This window comes from Meleagris gallopavo, chromosome 6, assembly GCF_905368555.1.
Source record: "Meleagris gallopavo chromosome 6, MGAL_WU_HG_1.1, whole genome shotgun sequence".
Classification (NCBI taxonomy): domain Eukaryota; kingdom Metazoa; phylum Chordata; class Aves; order Galliformes; family Phasianidae; genus Meleagris; species Meleagris gallopavo.
The window spans coordinates 8,463,842-8,482,160 of record NC_139409.1 but is presented as its reverse complement, the minus strand read 5'-3'; the positions used below and the strand labels follow the sequence as shown (position 1 = coordinate 8,482,160).

At 37.1% G+C, this 18,319-nt stretch overlaps 1 protein-coding gene across 2 annotated transcripts in view; it reads left to right on the top strand.

Moving 5' to 3' along the window:
• LMBR1 (limb development membrane protein 1) overlaps window positions 1-18,319 on the top strand; it is a 63,343-nt gene that overhangs the window by 25,338 nt on the left and 19,686 nt on the right. For both annotated transcript variants that reach the window (XM_085227021.1, XM_010712392.2), the window contains exons 6-7: window positions 15,528-15,654; window positions 16,133-16,201. In XM_085227021.1, the coding sequence (XP_085083147.1) occupies window positions 15,528-15,654; window positions 16,133-16,201 (196 nt within the window). The remainder of the gene's footprint in view (window positions 1-15,527; window positions 15,655-16,132; window positions 16,202-18,319) is intronic.

The following is an 18,319-nucleotide window of genomic DNA, read 5'->3' as shown; positions in this document are numbered from 1 at the left end:
TTACTTAAAACCAGTTTATTAATACTTGTGCAAGTCTTGTCATTCATTGCATTATACTAATGGGGCAGAGAGGTTTAGAAAAAAATACAGTTAATTGACAAAATCAGATTTCAGTGGTCTTCATTCAAAGGAGCATTTCATGCGTGTAGCAAAGCTTGCAGCATTTAAGAGAAGAGTGAGCTACTGTAGATGTGAGGACGTTGAATAAGGAGGTTTGGTGCAGAATATGTAATCTTTATTCTTTCAGTTGGGAGTTGGATATGTGGTATGGGGAAAGTAGCTGATTTTAGATACCCGCTCAGATCTAATTTGGATGAAAGAACTGTTTCACTGGAGGCTTTTATGGACTTCACCTTAAATGGATCATTGAATTGCCTTTGTTATGATGAATCTTTGTTACAGTGAGTAAGTAGGTCCTCTGGGATTTAGGTGTACAGTCAAGACATCAATACAAGATGTCCTTGTAAGAATTACATGTTGGATTTTAATAGAAGCTATGAAAAATGAATAAGAGGTTCAGTTCTGAAATGGACTAATTTTTTATTTTGCTATTGGATTTCTTTGTTCAGTCTGGATTGTGACAATAATGCTTGTTCTCATTACATATGGGCCCGAATCCCTAAGTTTTATGTTAGTCTGCCTATTGTGAATTATGCTAAAAGTTGATTTTAATCTATTTGTTGTCGCATGTTGCAAGCTATGTTTCAGATAACGCAAAGGTTAGTATTCCAAGGTCTGTATGCTTTTATTTTCATGCTTTTTTATGGAAGTATTGCCCCCTTAACTATTTTAAGTTTCATGAATCTGAATGGGTTTGATTAACCATCTTCCAATTTACTATGTCTTTTTTCTTGGTCGCTAGTATACTTTCTAAATGGCACATGGCCCCTCTTACAGACTCATTGACTTCCCTAGGGCAACAGTTTAAAACAACCAACCACTTGCATATTATGCAGAGGAGAGAAATACGGAAATTAGACACTCACCATGGGCGGATGCAGCGCTGTACTGAAAAATCAAACTGATTCTCTGCTTAGCTTTTAATTAAAACCACTATTTTAATTCAAAAAGGGTATTTGGAGCCTAAGGGAGGGCTGACAGTGCACTTTTAAAGAGTTTAAGTGCTCTTTCTTGCTATAGTTTGTTTCCATCTAATAGCAGATGCCGTTATTATCTGGAATAATGTGTGTGTATATACATACATCTACAGAGATGTGCAAAACTTTACACACAGTGTGAATTTGTGCAGACATTTACATGTAAACAGGTGTGAATTAGGCTTCTCAAGACTACTGAAGTAATCAGAGTTCATTGTATCATTGTGACCTTATGCCTCAGCCAGTGCTATTAACTAGAATAGCCTGAAGTACCTTCAGTATCCTGCGCTAGAATTGAAAACTTTTGCATGCCTTTATAAATTTTTTGTATTTGTAGAGTCTTTACATCAAGTTGTATTTAGATTTCGTATTTAGATCCTCTGACAGCTCTTTGTCATGGGCCTTCATGTTCTGGAGTACAATTAAGGAACAGAAAAGGTGTCAGCTGTGTTCGTTTATGTCAGAATTAACCTTGTTCTTTAATGTTCTAAAAGAGGAAACTGTTATTTGTAGTTGAGCATCTATAGTTTGCAGTGCTGATGTTTCCACGTGTGATAAGGCTGCATAGAGAGTTACACGAATGCTGCTGTGTGAAGAAGGCAAGCATTTTTGAAGAGATAATTGCTGTACCTTCCTTGACCTTAAAATGTGCTTTCTCTTGATGTAACTTCAACTGAAATTTGTATTTGTTTGAAGATGACAAAGATAAAGATGTTTAGGAGTAATTTCCTTGTAAGAAAATACAGAAGTGCGATTTACCACTGTGAGAAACTGGTATAACTGGGTATTGCGTAATCAGGAGTGCAGAGTTTTAAAAAGGCTTTATGAAGTATTTTACCTTAATACTGATCTTTGAACTCGAAGTCACGGCATAAAGTTTAACATGAGCGACAGCAACATCCTGACCAATTATCCAAATTATCCAGACATCCCAAAATGTTCAGAACACAACACACAGAGTCTTTGGATTAAGAGGTTAACTCCTGGAACATCAAAGTAGTGCATGATAATAAAACCAAATAGTACAAAAATTTGAGGTAACTTCCTTGCTTAATTAATTAGGTAGACCAGGTGGAAGCGAAGAGGCCAGAGCTGGTGCTCAGAATGTCTATAAAGCTGAGCAACATGACAGCACAATGGAGGAGGAACAAAGATTTTTTTAATATACTTCTATCCTGTGTCACAGTTTGAAATTGTCCTGGTTTATGTCCCTTTTGGCAAACTTACATAAAAGTGACCCTGTACTGTATTTTATGACCAGATGACTTTTTTCCCAGTGGCTAATTTGTATCAGACCCTCATCTTAAAGACACACAGAAATGAGTAGGAAGTCCAAACAGGTTTGTCTCAATGAGCTTTCATTGCATGCTTTCATTATTTTTGCTCGTTTTTTGCCACTGATCATCCATAAATTGTTGGAAATGAGTGATTAAGGAAGTGCTGCTTAGTGTTAGTGGCACATGCACATTCTTGGTATGTTTTTTGTGGGTGAGAGGAAATCGCGTACTGCACAAACAAAAAGGAAAACTCCTGCTGGGAACCTTTCAAGGAAATTTAACTTGCATAATGTTTTGATCTTGGTGTTTATTACAGAAAATAAGAGTAATATTTCACCAGCTATTGTTATGTGTCAGCTAGGCTCTCCATCTGCTTGCCATTCCTTGATATCTCTTCCCAAAGTCTCATTTAGTTTATTTTAGTAAAAACACCATTTAAAAATGTAGCAACATGTTCGTATGCTTAAGGCAGGTGAGATGGGCCGGTGTTCTGAACAGTTTATTGTGTAGTGCTTGCTACTGTATTAAATTCAGTTGTCCTGGCTGCGAAGTCCTGGTTGTATTAGCAGTTGTATTAGCAGTTGCAGCTTAGCCCTTGAAAGTAAAACTTGGGATGTACGTTCCACTCCCAATACTGAAATTCCCCGGTTTTCGCTACTAAAAGCTGATTTCTTCCCTTCCTGCACCTTTTCAGAGCTCAACTTTTGAAAGTGTTCATTGTAAATATAATCACTTATCTGGGGAGGGAGCAAAATATTGGAACGTTGCAAATGAAAGTTGCTTTTTTTTATTTCTGTAAAGGTAAGCTGTTGTAACTTGCTGAGGAGCTATAGTATATACAGCTTACATCTCCAGCATTTGAGTTGGTTGATATGCTTGTCATTGCTGTTGATAGGTTTTCCCACTTATGTTAGACTAAATAAAGAGGCTAAACTCTGCTTAAATTTTGCATGCTATGTGTTACATTGCATTTCAAACTTCAGGTAAGTAAACATCCCGGTCAATAAAGCTGCCACTTTCCTTTCTTGATGATTATGGAAATTGTAATTTCCTTTTTTTGTCCAGGCTTAATATAAATAAAACATTCCTGGTTTTCCTATTAGTATTTACAGGTCTCAGATGTTACTCTAGGTATAGAACACAGCAAAGTATTTTTGGTATATGATGAAAATATAGGAAGTCTGCTCACAGTTGGTTTTGAAGTATTTACTTCTAGAAACTGTTTTGCTAATCTCAAGAAGTATTTCATAGAATACAGTTTGTTTTCATCGCAGGTGATCCTGGGGAAGTTTGCTTGGAAATCCTTCCTAATATGAGACTGTCTTGAGTTCACCAATCAGTTTTCTGAATTTATCCCACTTACCCTGCAAAAGTGAATGCAAGAGACTTGTACCTTAGTGGAAAACAGCATTTGACTTCATGTTTTATGCTTATTTGTACCTCCGTGGCAATAGCCATGGGCCACTGTGTGTAATGGCTCACCAAATAGTCCCAGGGTACCCTGTTAGCAGTGGATGTTTATTTGGCATTTAAGCTCATATTTATTTGTCTATAAAATCATTCAGCATGAACTGAAACTTTAGGGCTCTGATCTCTATGAAATGTTTACTAGTATGTAACTGAATTATTGTACATTATATTGCAGCCCATTTACTCTTTCCATTAGTAATACCAGAGACAAAAGTTGTTTAATCAGTCACATCAAAGGCTGTTTGGTTTTGTATTTTTGACATAAGCTAACATCTTATGTTCAGATATGAAGGCTAGTTCTTTAAATCTTTAAGTCATTTAAAATGACACCACTTAATGTTTATTAGACTATTTTTGATGTTTAGAAGCAGATCCTGCTTTTTTTGGGATTCTGATTTGGCAAGATCAGGGCTTCTCCTCCCTTATTGAAATAAAAGCATATTTAACTGGCATTACAAACCCATAACATAATCAGTAAGATGCAAGGTGGATAGCAGTTAAGGAATATATTTAATGGTAAATCCTGCAATAAGAATGTGTGTCTTGACTCTCTATATGCCTCCTGCTTTCCTTGAAGTCTCAGAAACAGCATGTGAACAGTGATATGTGGTGATTTCATTTATGATGTAGAAGGTGATTCAGGCACATTTAACACTGAATATGAGAAGTGCTTTTAAAATGACAGGAAAAAGGTAGATGAAGAGGATTAGCATGCCAGTTAGCATGTCACATTGATGAGTATCTGCACTAAACTGCCTGAAATCATATTGAAATTGCAGTTCTGTACAACCAGATCCTTTATTTGTAGTTCTGCAGAGGAAAAGAAATTTTTTTTTCCAGCAAATTAATCGAAAAAGACTGAGGTGAGTGCATGGACTTTTGAGGACCTGTGATTGGAATATGTCACCATACTGGAGATGAGTAGAAGATTAAAATAAATTTGTCTATTAAAGGAAAGCAGGGATCTCTGCTATCTGATCAAAATAAATGTAAGTAAGGTTAAGTTAAAGACAGAACCTGAGAAGTGCTGTATGGACAGAAAGAGCTTGGGAATGTTGGTTCTGTTCGTTTTTGTATTTCAAAGTCTGGACTTCCATGTTTGTAATTTGTCTGTATTGAGACATGTAGGAACAAAGATTGTGCAAGACAGCAACTTCTTGGTAAATAGCATGCATTCCTCACATCCAGTTGTGTTTCAGTAAGAGCAAGATAAAAATAAACTGGAGAATCGGTGGCTAGGATGGAGAAATTTGTGGCCATCGACAAAGAGTGGCTTAATGAGAGTTTGTTTTTGTAGACATATAAAACATTTCATAAGGCTTTGTAAGACTTCTTAACTCCTTCAGGGGCATTACAAGCAAAATCTGACCTTTTTGTCACCATAAGGAGATCTGTGATTTGCTGAACGTGTGTACCAGTTTTGAATCTGGGGGCAGCTGAGGAGGGAAGTAAGTGGATGTTGCTCGTTGCACACATTGGATCAAGATGTGAGGAGATGTGATCTGTGCTCCGTTTCACTGAAGCAGTTAAATGTCAGTTGGTTACTTCCATAAATTAGAATGTACTTCTTTTAAAGCTGCCTCAGAGCAAGTTACAGAAAATAGGGTAACCAGACATAAACTAAAAGTATACTTCACTCTGCATTGCTTTTCTGCCACACTGTGACTTCGGAGCTGAGCAGTGATTCTGCTTTCTGCAGTAGTTTATGCATTTGAGATTATAATTTCTTTTTTGACGAGCTCTTCCAAGTAGACAGAAAAGCAAATTGTGCTGGGTTAATGTATGGTCATGTAGCATTTTTGTGTTTGATCTATGAAAATCAGTAGGATAACAGAATGAAACAGTGTTAGTAATATTGGAGTAAAAATGGAATAAAAATATCAAACAAGTTTAGTGTTATCTCAAAAAGTAGATTTCTGACCATTACCTCTCTAGCATAGTGTGAGAAACCGTATTAGATGACTCCTGCATGAGTAGATAGTCATCTGTGAAACTAATCAGACTCCAGAAGTTAGCACTGGAGAATTAGCTATTCCAACTCATCTGAGCCAGGAACGAAATGCATTGCTGAACTTTTTGCTCTTCCCACTCCTACATTGTTCTGAACTTGTACAGAGCAGCTGTTACAAAGTTCTGCTGTACTTAACATGATTATATTTTGTGGAATTTCCATAATTCTTCATTAAAAGCTTTAACATGGAGTTGGAAATAAAATATCTTGTCAATCATCGCTTTCTTTAGGAATACATCTTCTGATATTTTGTTTACAGTTTTTCTTTGAATTTAGGCTAATTTATGAAGTTCTGTGTAAGTAAAAATACACATGCTAAAATACTTCTCCTGTTTGTAAAGTATACAGATGGTACAGCTCTGTACGGAATCTCTTTAGATTGTAAACTTGAAGCAATAGGTTCTAGAAATAACGTCGTCCCATGGGAGCTGTGTATTTTTTTGTTACTGGACTTTTTGTGTGCCAAAGTGTTTAACCTGGAATTGGAATCCTTTAAAACTGAGAGACATTTTGGGTACTTTTTTTTAAGGCAGAAGTGAGTAGTTCAAAATTATTTGAATGGGAATGTGTAGGAATTAATCATATCTGAATTAAAGGCTTCAAGAAAGCAATGAGATCGTCTCCCATCCCAGGCAGCTTCCATGTTATTTATTTGTTTTCATGCACTTCTTAAAAAGTTTCCCAGTATGTTGAAAGGAGCTTCCAGCAGTCTGGTGCTCTGGTCAGTTCCTAAAAATGCGCTTTCTTGATCTTACTTAGCTATGCCGAGATCAGCATCAAAAAAACCCTTCAGGTTTAATTTTATTTTAGAGCTTTAGTAGCTATCTGTATTCTTCTATGTGTCATTTGCTTCAGAGAACTCATCTTTATGGCTTCTTTCCACCAGACCACTATTATAAGTTCCAAGTCTTCCTTTATATTTTTAGATGACTTATTTTCATCTTCTGCCAGCTACAAAGAAGGTGGAAAATATCTATTTTTCTTCCTATCACTTCAGTGTAGCAGGAAAGATTCTTATCCAAAAGTAAGTGATTGTAGGGAGGCTCACGCTGTCAGAAATCCCACGGCTCCCTTGTTGCTGCAGGTGGCTTTGGAAAGTCTGGGAAACGTGGTAGGCGGAGGGAGTGGAGCACCAAAGACCTAATTAGTGAGAGCTGAGCTGGCTAGTGGAGCAACAGAGGAAACTTGTGGAGGAAAGGGGGAGCATGGACAGCCATTATTTTACTCTATGTATCTTTTCACATTTCTTCACCCAAAAGTTTGGACTTTGTGCTTCTACTACTGTGTCAATAGGAGATCTGCATCTGTCCTTTTTAGCATGATCTTTGACGTAGTTGAATGATGCCTTGATGAGGGAAGAGTCAGACGTGTGCACTTTCCTCAAGTAGTATGAATCCATGTATTTGAAACAATGCTTTAGCTGCCAGACAACCAATAAATCTCATGCTGTCATTCTTCCTGATGTTTGACTTGTCTTGGGTAAGTAAATAAACCCTACCGTTAAAAAAAAAAAAAAAAAAGAGTCAGAACCCTCTTCCATACTGATGGTGAAGATGCAAACCTGCAAGGAGTCCATCTAGCATCCTAGGTTATTTGAAGGATGGACATTTGTACAACGCAAAATACAATGTAATAAAGTGGGTATGGTACTCTTCTGGGTCAGCAGAGAAAAAAAGAGTCGTGTGGCAGACAGAGTCACTCCAGTGGGTGCAGTGAGTGTACTGCATCCAGGAGAGATTGTGTTCACCAACCTATTAAATAGGCATCTTTTCTTGATCTCTGAGTAGGTAAATTTGGATTTTTGTTTCCAGTTTGATGTGGGCCACATCTGTAATACTGCATTCATGTTTTTAGCTGGTACCCCAAAAATTCTTGATTTCTTTTTCCATCAAGATCCTATAGTTTTCACTTTGTTTTTATTTTCTGTGTTTCCTTTTTATAATCTTGATATTTTGTTAATTATACTGTATGAGCTTCTACAGAGTAAAGTGATTTCATCTGCCTCTTCCATTGCTCCATTGGCAGAATGGTAATCACTGAAATCGCTTGGGAAAAGACACTAACAGAAATCAGCTGAAATTTGCTGGCAATGCTTTACAAATATGGAATTTTAAGGTTTGTGTTGTACAGAAAATAAATCCAGATTTTACTCTTGCTGTGTTGTGAAAAGTATTTATTTCAATCTTTAAATTCCTATGGGACAGAAATGCAAGGCAAGAAGCAATGTGGGATGAGATACGGTCTCACTTGACCAAGTGTCAGTATGTTAGATTTAGTTTATTTCTTCGTTACCTGATGGTGTGCTTCTCTTTTCTTTACTAGGAAATATGTTTCTGTGCTGTTCTGAGTAGGTCAGAGCAAAAGATGTTTAAAGTATAGTTTCTAACTGTAGGAATAGTTGATCACTTTGCTAATGCTAACAAACCAAGAAAAAAAGGAGGTATAAGGTGCTAAAAAGGTAACACAGAACATCAAAATACAACATTCTTCAACATGATACCTTCCGTAATTCTAATTCTGTAGTGCTTCTGGTTATGTTTGCAGATGTTAGAGTGCGTGTTTGTTGCAGCCAGTGTCTCAACAAGCACCTCTTAAGGTTACTAGGACTCCTTTTTGTCACATGAAAACAATAGGTCTCGTGTGTATTTTAAATGTGCTGTGATTGCAGAAATGTTTCCCAGGCTTTTCCTATGGGTGAGGGCATAGTGTAGAAAAAAGAAGTAATGTTTACCCACCTTACAAGAGGTCAAGATGTCCATGGGGAACTCTGTTTAAATTTTATGCACCATAGAAACATTGTTAAGACTCCTTGTGTGTAACACACTGTGATTTTTACTTCACTGATCATTACCTTTTTCCCCTGTAAAATCTGCCCAAATCCATGTAAAGTTATGTTTTTTGTAATGTACTTCCAGAAATGTTCATCTTACAGGAGCTATAATTTGTTCATCAAAACTACTGTAACCGGGTAGTGTTTTGGACAAAAACACTTCTTGGGATAGGCAGTGGTTCTTTGGTTTGGTGAGGAGTTTCCTATTTATGGAAAGTTAAAAATGATGTTCTGCACGTTCTTCTGCTCTTTAATTGGTGTTAAAACAGAAACTCTTGGCAAATTTCTATACAAACATGTTAAAACCTGTATTTTTATGAATGAATGCTTAAACTGTCGGGAAAGAATTGTTGTTTCCTAATCACAACTGAAAGATCAAAAATGGGCCCAAACAGGCTTGATTGCTGCCATTTATATAGTGGTCCCTCTAGCAGATGGACCAGTTGGTGGGTTTCTGGCTCTGGGTTGGAACCACTGCGTTCCCTGGCCATACAGTGCATGTTTTGTTTTAGTTTTGCAAGAACTAAATCAGAATTTTATCAGCGATGTTCTTTTAAGCCTTTCCAGATTTTCTGTGACTCTTAAATGGACAGAGGAGCAGACAGCAGCACTACTGCATGGTAGTTGCAAACTACCCAAAACCTTTTGGACAATCTGTGTGGAGGAAGGTCTTCATTTGTTGTGTGTGTTATCTGATGACAAAGTGTTTTGGATGGTATAAATATAATACAAAATTTCAATAAAGAAAATAAGAATTTCTTGTTAGCTGGGACAGTAAGCTGAGTTTTACTTTTCATTTTAAATTCTACAACTATTATCAAATATACATTCTCTTCTGCAGTAAAACCCAGCCTCTGGGTGTTGTGTGAACACACAGTGTGCAACGGGTCTTAATGTGTTGCAATTACTTAATAGTAATCCCATTTAATACCTGTTTACTGAAGAGCAGAAATGAATTTTTTCTTAGCAATTATATATTAGTTTTGAATTTGTTATGATAACTATCATCTTTCAGAACGCTTGTTGCTCTTTGTACTTCATTGGGCTTTTCAGCACAAATTACCTTTTCTGTCCATGTGCTGTTTTTAACACATTTTGGATATTTGTTATCCAGGATGAAAGCGACATGGTAAGATTCTGATGATGCCTTCCAGAGTTGCAAGAAAAAAAAAAAGATTGTCAGAACACTTAGAATAATTAAAACTTTTCTTGCTAAAACACATTTCTGGAAACATGAACCCCTAGGCCCGCTGCTACAGGCGGTACAAGTAGCTCAGGATTAAGCAGTATAAAAACTTCAGAATGTCTCAGCAATTGAATTTTAAAGAACTGGAAGTCTGAGAGTCAGATATCTGCAAGGCTTTACAAACCACAAGATCCTTAGAATTTGTTCTTAGGACAGCTTTTATTTGTACGCATGCCTTGGAAGCTTCTAATGCTTTTTTTGTTCATCTTTTGCTTTTTTTTTTTTCCCCTCTCATTAGAGTACACAGAAGATGACAGATATTACTAGGCTTCTGGCAAGTTCCAGGCTGCTGGGATTGATGTGTTAAACATCTTTCTTTAACAAAGTATTTCACTTGGTTAAGTGCACACTTTAAAGAACTGCATGAATTTTGAAAACGCTGTGAGTAAAAGCATAGGTGAGCTTTTGTCTAGACTGTGAAACATTCTTTGAAGTTGAAAAAAACTTAAAGGATATCATCTGCCAGTCTTCCTTCCCAATTTTCTTAATAAAGAATTTAATTGTAATATCTAGACTTATAATTAGTTTCTAAAGTTTTTGTTGACTGCATAATTTTCCATTCTCCTTCTGGAAAACACTTTTTATGTCAGGTTGGCCTGTGTGATGCCAAGCTTCTCCTTTCCTGACAACAGGGAACCATGCAGGTAATTTTCTTAGAGAAGTCTGTTTGTTTTGCTTTGCAGATGATCTGAAACTCACTTGAGGAAATTGCAAGCTGTTTGATGTGTTTTGATTTCCTGTTCAGCAATTATCAAAGATCATCATGTGCTTCTGAGTGTTGGAAACAGTGGTAATGGATCTGTTGTCAGATAACGTTGTAGAAAAAGATTTTAGATTGGTCTACCGAAACTAAAATCATTGCCTATTGAAAGAAATGACATTTTCCTTCTAGATGAGGTTTACTCTTCATAAAGGATGGCCCTGAGTGGATGAGTCTATACTGGGGGAATTGTTCCTCTCATTTTTGGCCTGCAACTTGAAGACTGAAGAACAGGATTGGATTCTTCTTCCCGACACTTCTAATGTATTCTTTTTACCTCTTGTTATTGCTGTCCTTTCCCTTTTGGGCTTTATATTTCACATCCAGTTCATCTTTCACCTTTTTAAGGTATGGTGTAGTTTCCCCTCTTTCCTGCAGTTTCCTGAGGTGCGAGATCAGCAGCTGCACAATTGAGGATGCTTCCTGATCTCCCTCTCTTCCTTGTTTATTTTTTGAGATCTTCAGAGAACATCTGAAGAAGTAACTATAATACATATCACTTCATCTATTTCATTTTGAGGACTGTTCATCTTGGTCAAAGATGGAAGTTTTCTAGTCTTTCCAACTGGCAAGTTGTCAATTCATTGAGAATCAAGCATGGCATTAGAGATTTTTTTAAAAAGGGAATTAATTGTTCTTCCCTGGGTATTCATACTTTCCCACTCCTGTTTATGCCCACAAATGGAAACTGAAGTCATGAGGTCACAGTGCTACTCTTGCTGCAGAGCAGTGAAACCAGGAATACCATAATGTTTATTTCCATTCCCCAGTTCATGTTATTACTTCAAGCACACTTGTATTTCATGCAGCTTTTTTTTTTTTTTTTTCTGTTTTATGCCTGCAACACAGTTAAAAAAAATAATTAAAATCTTTTATCTTTGCAACTTAACCAGCATCCCAGCAACGAATTGACCAAGAGAAAGCAGGGAATTTGACCTCCTTAAAATTGACATGCTGATGGAAGTACTGCAGGGGTAAAGCTTGTCTTACTGAAAAATAATGCAAGTGCATTATGGAGCTCTCTCTACAGTTGTCTTATTGCTGTATTTAACAACACCACAACTTAGCCTAAGGTAGAAGGGAACATGTTTAATTATTTCTAAAGGTTGTGAACGTGTTCATCTCATAAGTCTACAGCATGGGAATATTACTTAAGGCTGTATAGTTAATGCTGTACTGAAATCTGAGTTTGATATCTTAATTGGCTATCTTTAGTTCATAGTGCTGTCAAGATTGTGCTCTTAATGCCCCTTCTTATAGGCTCTACTGAAACTTAAAGAAAAAAAATGCAAACTGAAAGAAGCTATTGAATTTTCCTTTATATACCAGAATGTGCAATAGATGCAAGCCAGTTTTTCTTATCTTTGATATACCCTCTTGGCTCTGAATTGTTTTCTGTGCTTGGTTTGGAAAGAAATCCAGAATTGCAGGTTGAATTGAACTGAAGTATTTAATGGAACAGGGAATCATGATCTGTGCATTTTTCTTAAATCAAGGACACCACAGGAATTAGTTAGCATTTGTATTATCATGCAGGCTTCAAAGTTGTGATACCGAGAAACTTTCTAAAAAACCCAATGCAATTTGGTTGGTTTCATAGTGCTTGCTTTTCTTGTTCTTACCTACCTGACAGAACCATCAGGTTCCAGGTGAGGACTCAATATCATCATTTTCCCTCATGAAAACAACAGAAAACCAAAAACATGAAGTGTTTTCCCCTTATTCTTTCTTGTAATCAGTTTAGCTTCCATGGGAATGTTAAGCAAAGATCACAAGTGCAGATGAGGCTATTTCTTCCAATTAAACAATTGAACTTGCCCTAACCCTGTGTGTACCTGCACGTGCAACTTGCTGGTTGCTCACCTCTGACACTTGTACAGGTTTCAGCAGTTTCCAGTTGCACACCAAAAAGAAATCCAAAGGACATTTCCTGGTGATACAAATGCATTGCTTCTTCAACATCAAGATTTAGCACTGTGCAACTGTTTTTCCTTTCGTAGTTGAAATGCTAACTTGAAGTAGTCTTGTATACCTGCATTTCTTAGCTCTGTACTCAAGGCAGATATGATGCAGATTGAACATGAACAGTGAATGTACTCTTACTCTTACTCTGTACTCTTACTCTTACACTGCTGTTTCAGGTGGGTTTGTGGCTGCTTCTGAAGATGTCAGTCTCTAAACTTGATGTTCTCTTTTCCCACACAGAGTTGAGTAAATGGACTCCATGTGAAACAGCAGTGGTAGTATTTTTCTGTGTCATGGATGCACCGCTATGTTTTTGTTCTTCTGAGGAAGCTGAGTAATATAGTGGGGCTGTGAGAGAGAAGTGAAATGACCCAAGGGAGAAATGTTAAGCAAAAATGAAAAAGTCAGTCAGAAAATATTTGCTCCTAAGAAATAGGAAAAAAAAAAAAAAAAATCAGCAGTGGATTTCTAACTTTGTTTGCGTAATTTTGCTTTCAATAAAGTGTTACGCTTCTCATGCATGTATTTGCCTACTTTTTCCCTGTCCTCATTCAGTAGTACAGTTTTCTGACCAGCTTTTAAAGATATTACTAATTTTAACACTCAAGCTTTATATTTTTGGGAAACAAAAAGCAAAACTACCTGAACACATAAGCCTACCTTCTGCCAAAAAAAAAAAAAAAAGAATAAGTGGCTGTGGCTCACTCTGTGAATCATCAATTTTTGAATCCTGTTGTGTGTGTATAATACAAAAAATAAAACCTTAGGGTGAATTGTCACTCCTGCTTTAGTTTGCACATGAGACCACAAAATTGTTGATGGATCACGTAACCGTGGAGATAGATGGAACTAGTGAGAACAAAAGGAGATGGATCTAACTTTCTGAGTAGCATGGAAAAAAGGAGGATGCATTATGCAGGTATCTTGCTTTGTGGAGTTTGAGTCTATAGTCTTTCTGGCAAGAAGGAAGGGTTACGTCTGGTTGTGGTCATCTCTAAAGGTCTGTCCTAACCTTGTCCTCGGAGAAAACTTGCAGTAAACGTGGAAGGAAGGTATTTACAGTTGATATCAACTGTGCTGCATCATGGTGCAATTTGTGTTTTTCTGTTTTGACAATTGTACTCCATTCAGAGGAGGAGAATTCAGTGTTCTGGGCTCCACATAAGATGAAATATTTTCCTGTTTTCTTATTTTCCTATTTTCTTTAACCACTGTCTTTTTTTTTCTGCTGCAAAACAAAGGCTCTGTATCTCTATCCTGTAGTGAAAGAAGGACAGATGCAGGGAAGTGTAGAAGATTTAACATATTTTATTTACCTTTTAAGGTTAGATCACTGTTTTATATATCTATGGAATATCTTTAGTCTTTAAATATGTGTTTTGCTTATATGCTCGACTTGAAAATAGCTCATGGAAGTAAAGCAAGTTTTTGAGCACTATAAAAATTACATTTTAATAAACGACTCTCAAAGCCACTTTACTATATGTGAAATACAGTAGGATTAAATTAACCTCTTATCCATACTACCTCTAATATGAAGTTTGATGTTTGAAAGCCTTGGTGGGCGTTCGTCTCCATCTGCTCACTGAAGCCTTAAGGGCAATGTTGGGAATGTCTCAAGTTGTCTGGTTTTCCCTTTGTGCTGCCTTCATGCTAACCTTCTGCAGGAGATTGATGGCTGGGAGGAGTTGGTGGTTATAGGAGATAAATGCACGTGATTAAGATGTCTCAGGTCTTCATTCACTGCTTGATGGTTGTAGTTGAGAGCCTCATTTTCAAGGTGAATGGTTTTGTGTGGAGTTTATTACTCTTGTGATAAGCAGGGAGAGAAAAGTTGGTAAGAGTGGGCAAAGAATGAGGTAAAACTTCCTTCTATGAACTGTGATGTAGATTTTCAGTATTGTCACACAAGCTGGGATACGAGAAACAGGAAAATGGGTTTGTTTGTGGAGATGCATATACTGATAATTGAGGAAAAATAAAATTGCTACGTGAACAGCAGTCTGAAGTTGTGTTGTTAATAGTAAGGATATCTGAAGATGTTCCGACTGCTCCGTTGCTTAAAATAAGCATTAAAACACAGTGTGTGTATACATGCATACTATAGTATTGTGTATATATACGTAATACAAAGCTTCTTGGCATAGCTGTGCAAATGTAACACTTGGCTATTGGAGCTCTGCAGGCGTGTGATGTGTGTGCCTGCAGAGCAGCTCGGCTCAGCACTCAGGGGTGGTGCTGCTGGAAGCAATGCAGCAGTCCTGTGCAGGCTGGCTGGGAAAAGGAGCACTACTGCGAGCGTGCGCTGGAGGGCTCTGCAGACTGTGAGGAATGGAGCAGAAGCAATTTCGATTGAAGAATGTATTTTAACTAAATTGGTGTGTTGTACCTATGTGAGGTTTAATGCTTGCTGGGCTATTTGCCATAATTGGCTTTCCATTCCCTTGATTGGAATCATAGATAAAAATTTGCTAATCCACTTTCTTTGCTGAAAGTATTAGAAAAGTAATCCATCTTTTAAAAATGCTCAGACAAAATCATGCGGTATAAAGAATATTTTATGAAATAATGAGATTAATGAGAACTGTGAGGCATATGCAATTTAAAGCAGTTTTCTATGGGGAGCATAAAGCAGTTTTTAAGGGGAGAAATCCAACCCAGGCATTATAAAGCCATAAGTACTTCCTTTTTTTATGCACACGGAAGACTGTATTTTAAAAGCACATTACATGTTATCCTTTTGTCTGTGCAATAAAATACAGGTATATATCAAGGATGAAGAAACTGCTATTTATTTGTATTTTTCTTATGTTTGAAAATGTCTGATTGAAAGTCTCTGGCTTTTCTCCCTTCCCCCTCTTCTGCCTGCAGGGGATCAGAGCACGCATTCTGGAGACCCTCGTAATGCTCATACTTCTTGCACTGCTTATCCTTGGAATCGTATGGGTGGCTTCAGCTCTCATAGACAATGATGCTGCCAGTATGGAGTCTTTGTATGGTATGGAATTTTAAAGAACAAACAAATAAAAGACTCCTTTGCACTAGTTTTAATTCTATACACAGATGTTTTCATTTAAATTTATTTCTACTGAATGCTATCTGACTATTGTACAGATTGAGAGGTTGTACTAATTTAGTCAATAACTTTTTTCCCTTTCAGTAAGTTTATTAGACGAGTTTTCAGTATGCTGATACTTTACATGCTTGTGTGGACAAGGTGTTGTACGTGTATGATAAAAACAAATGATTTTAGTGGCATAGGAATCAAAGCTGAAGATATTTTTCAAGTTAAGTGCTACTGGATTTTGTTGCCTGCAAATTTGTTAACTGAGTAATTCTTAGTTTACACTTCAAAATACAGAAATTCTTCAATCTTGAGGAAGAAAGCTAAGGGAAGGGAGTTAATTTGGTTGTATTTGTGACATAAGTAGCCTATTTGTAATAAGCTAAAGCTGTGCCTATTGTATTTCTTGCAGACCTCTGGGAATTCTACCTCCCATATTTATATTCCTGTATATCACTGATGGGATGCTTGTTACTTCTGTGTAAGTATTTTCCTGATTTTTTTTCAAAAGTGTAATTTTTTTTTTATTTTTAAAGATTGAAGGAAAATTTTTCTTTGTGAAAGTTGGATGTGAAAAATTGTATATTTATATAAGTTTAAATTTTGGTTTAAATTTGATAAGTTGGAATTCTGAAGTTTGTAAATAAACACAGTGTTGCATTTGCATCTGCAGTTGTAGCTTCTTAAAGCAGATGTTTGAAAAGGAGGGGCTCTCATTCTGCTTATGAAAACACAATTTTTACATGAAATGTCAGCAAAACATCACCAGTACAGTTTGAAATTATAGCACTTTGTTTGTTCTGTGTTCAGTAAACTATGCTCTCCCTGTTTTTAATTGAAAATATTCCTGTAAAGGCAAAAGTTGGAGCATAATATAGTTAATCCAGGACTGGTATCAGGTCGGCATGCAGTTGTATAGCAGAACTCCAGACAAAACAAGCACAGTTAAAAACCAGTCTTATTCCAACTAGTCCTAGCCAGAGTTCCATCATTCTACGTAGGGGAATAGGAAGGATGACAGGATGCTCCAAATCAGTCTTTGCATTAGGGCTCTTTTCACCTCCACTGCCCACATTTCTTTAAATAAAATGAAATTGAGAGGGGAGCGGGGAGCGTCAGGACATCTCCCTTGCTATAAATTGTGATTTCACCTGTTCTCTGATTTTGAAAGGTTGACAGTTAACATTTACAGGACTGTCATTACAGAGGAAGGGGTGGGGATTGGTACTTTGAGACATTTACTTAACTGAGTACGTCAGCCTAGGAAAGGAGTTCTTGGAGAACCTAGCGGATCTCCTTAGGTTCTTTGTACGTGGAGATTCTAAAACCCATGTTCAGGTGGTGGGGAGTGAAGGTGGGGGGAAATAAAAATTGTGATTCTGACTCTTACTCATGAACATTTGGGATATTTGAGACAAAATCTTTCAGTGGGGAACTTGGCTTACAAAACTTCCTACGTGTGTCTTGCAGTTTATTTCAGTGGAGCTGAAACCACAGTGTGTGTTCTGGGAATACACATCATAATAATGGGGATTAAATGCCATTTTTTTGGAGGTTATTTTGAATTCATAGAACCAAATCACTCCGGTTAGTTACAGCCCTCCAAGCTGTTATGGGCGTAACAGAAAAGGGCAACTTTCAGTAGTTGAAACATGGTTGATGCTGGGGTAGAGCTTCATTAGAACTTCAGGTGGCCTAATTGCTGAAGCAGTGTACCAGTAAGGAAATGACAGACTTATTGCTGGGATGATTTGCAGCAGTGCTGCTTTTTCTTTTCTCTTTTGCCTGCAGGCTCTATCTTTAGTCAAGGAAGACTAGCTTAAGTTAGCTATTGTGAATGCTTCTTTATTTCTGTGATATATAGTAGTTGTATTGTTGCACTTGCTAATGAAAGCAAATGTAATCTTTATTATAACATCTTGTATGCTGCATTTCCCTTTTTAACAACATTTATGATAATGTAAACTATAAATTCATGTCGTTACATACAAGTCCCTTCCATCTCCTTCACCCTTCATTATTTGAAGGCTAGTCTTCCTAATACTTGATAATAAAAAATTAATAGAATAAAAGATTAAGCCTTTCTCCCAAGAAACTTACATGCTCCGTATCTGGAGGCATAGGTGATCACAGTCAAAAAGGAAAAAAATTGTTATTTCATAGAAAAGAGAGCTTAAAATCTTACGGCTGAGCCTACTGTCAGCTGAAGTTGCAGTGTAACTTTTACATCTTTGTGATCTCTTGACCTTACAACTGCACCTGTGAGAGCAGATTAAATGTCTGATGTTCACCAGCACAGTGGCCACTGTGTCATTCCATCCACACAAATGACATTGCGTTTTCTAGAAGGTGACTGTGTGCATATTGCCCCAAGGTAATGGTTCCTAGGCTGCATGAGCTCCACAACTACCTGGGAATTGTTTGGGAAAATACAAACTGGCTGAGGGCAAACTCATGGTAGAGATAGTTAACGGCAATTTACTTGTGTAGACAATGTAGCCTGAGCACCCAGGAATGTTTTCTGGCACTGCTGATTTCACTAGAATGGGCATAGCCTCTGGTGTCATAAACTTGCTCACAGAATTATTTATTCAAAGCA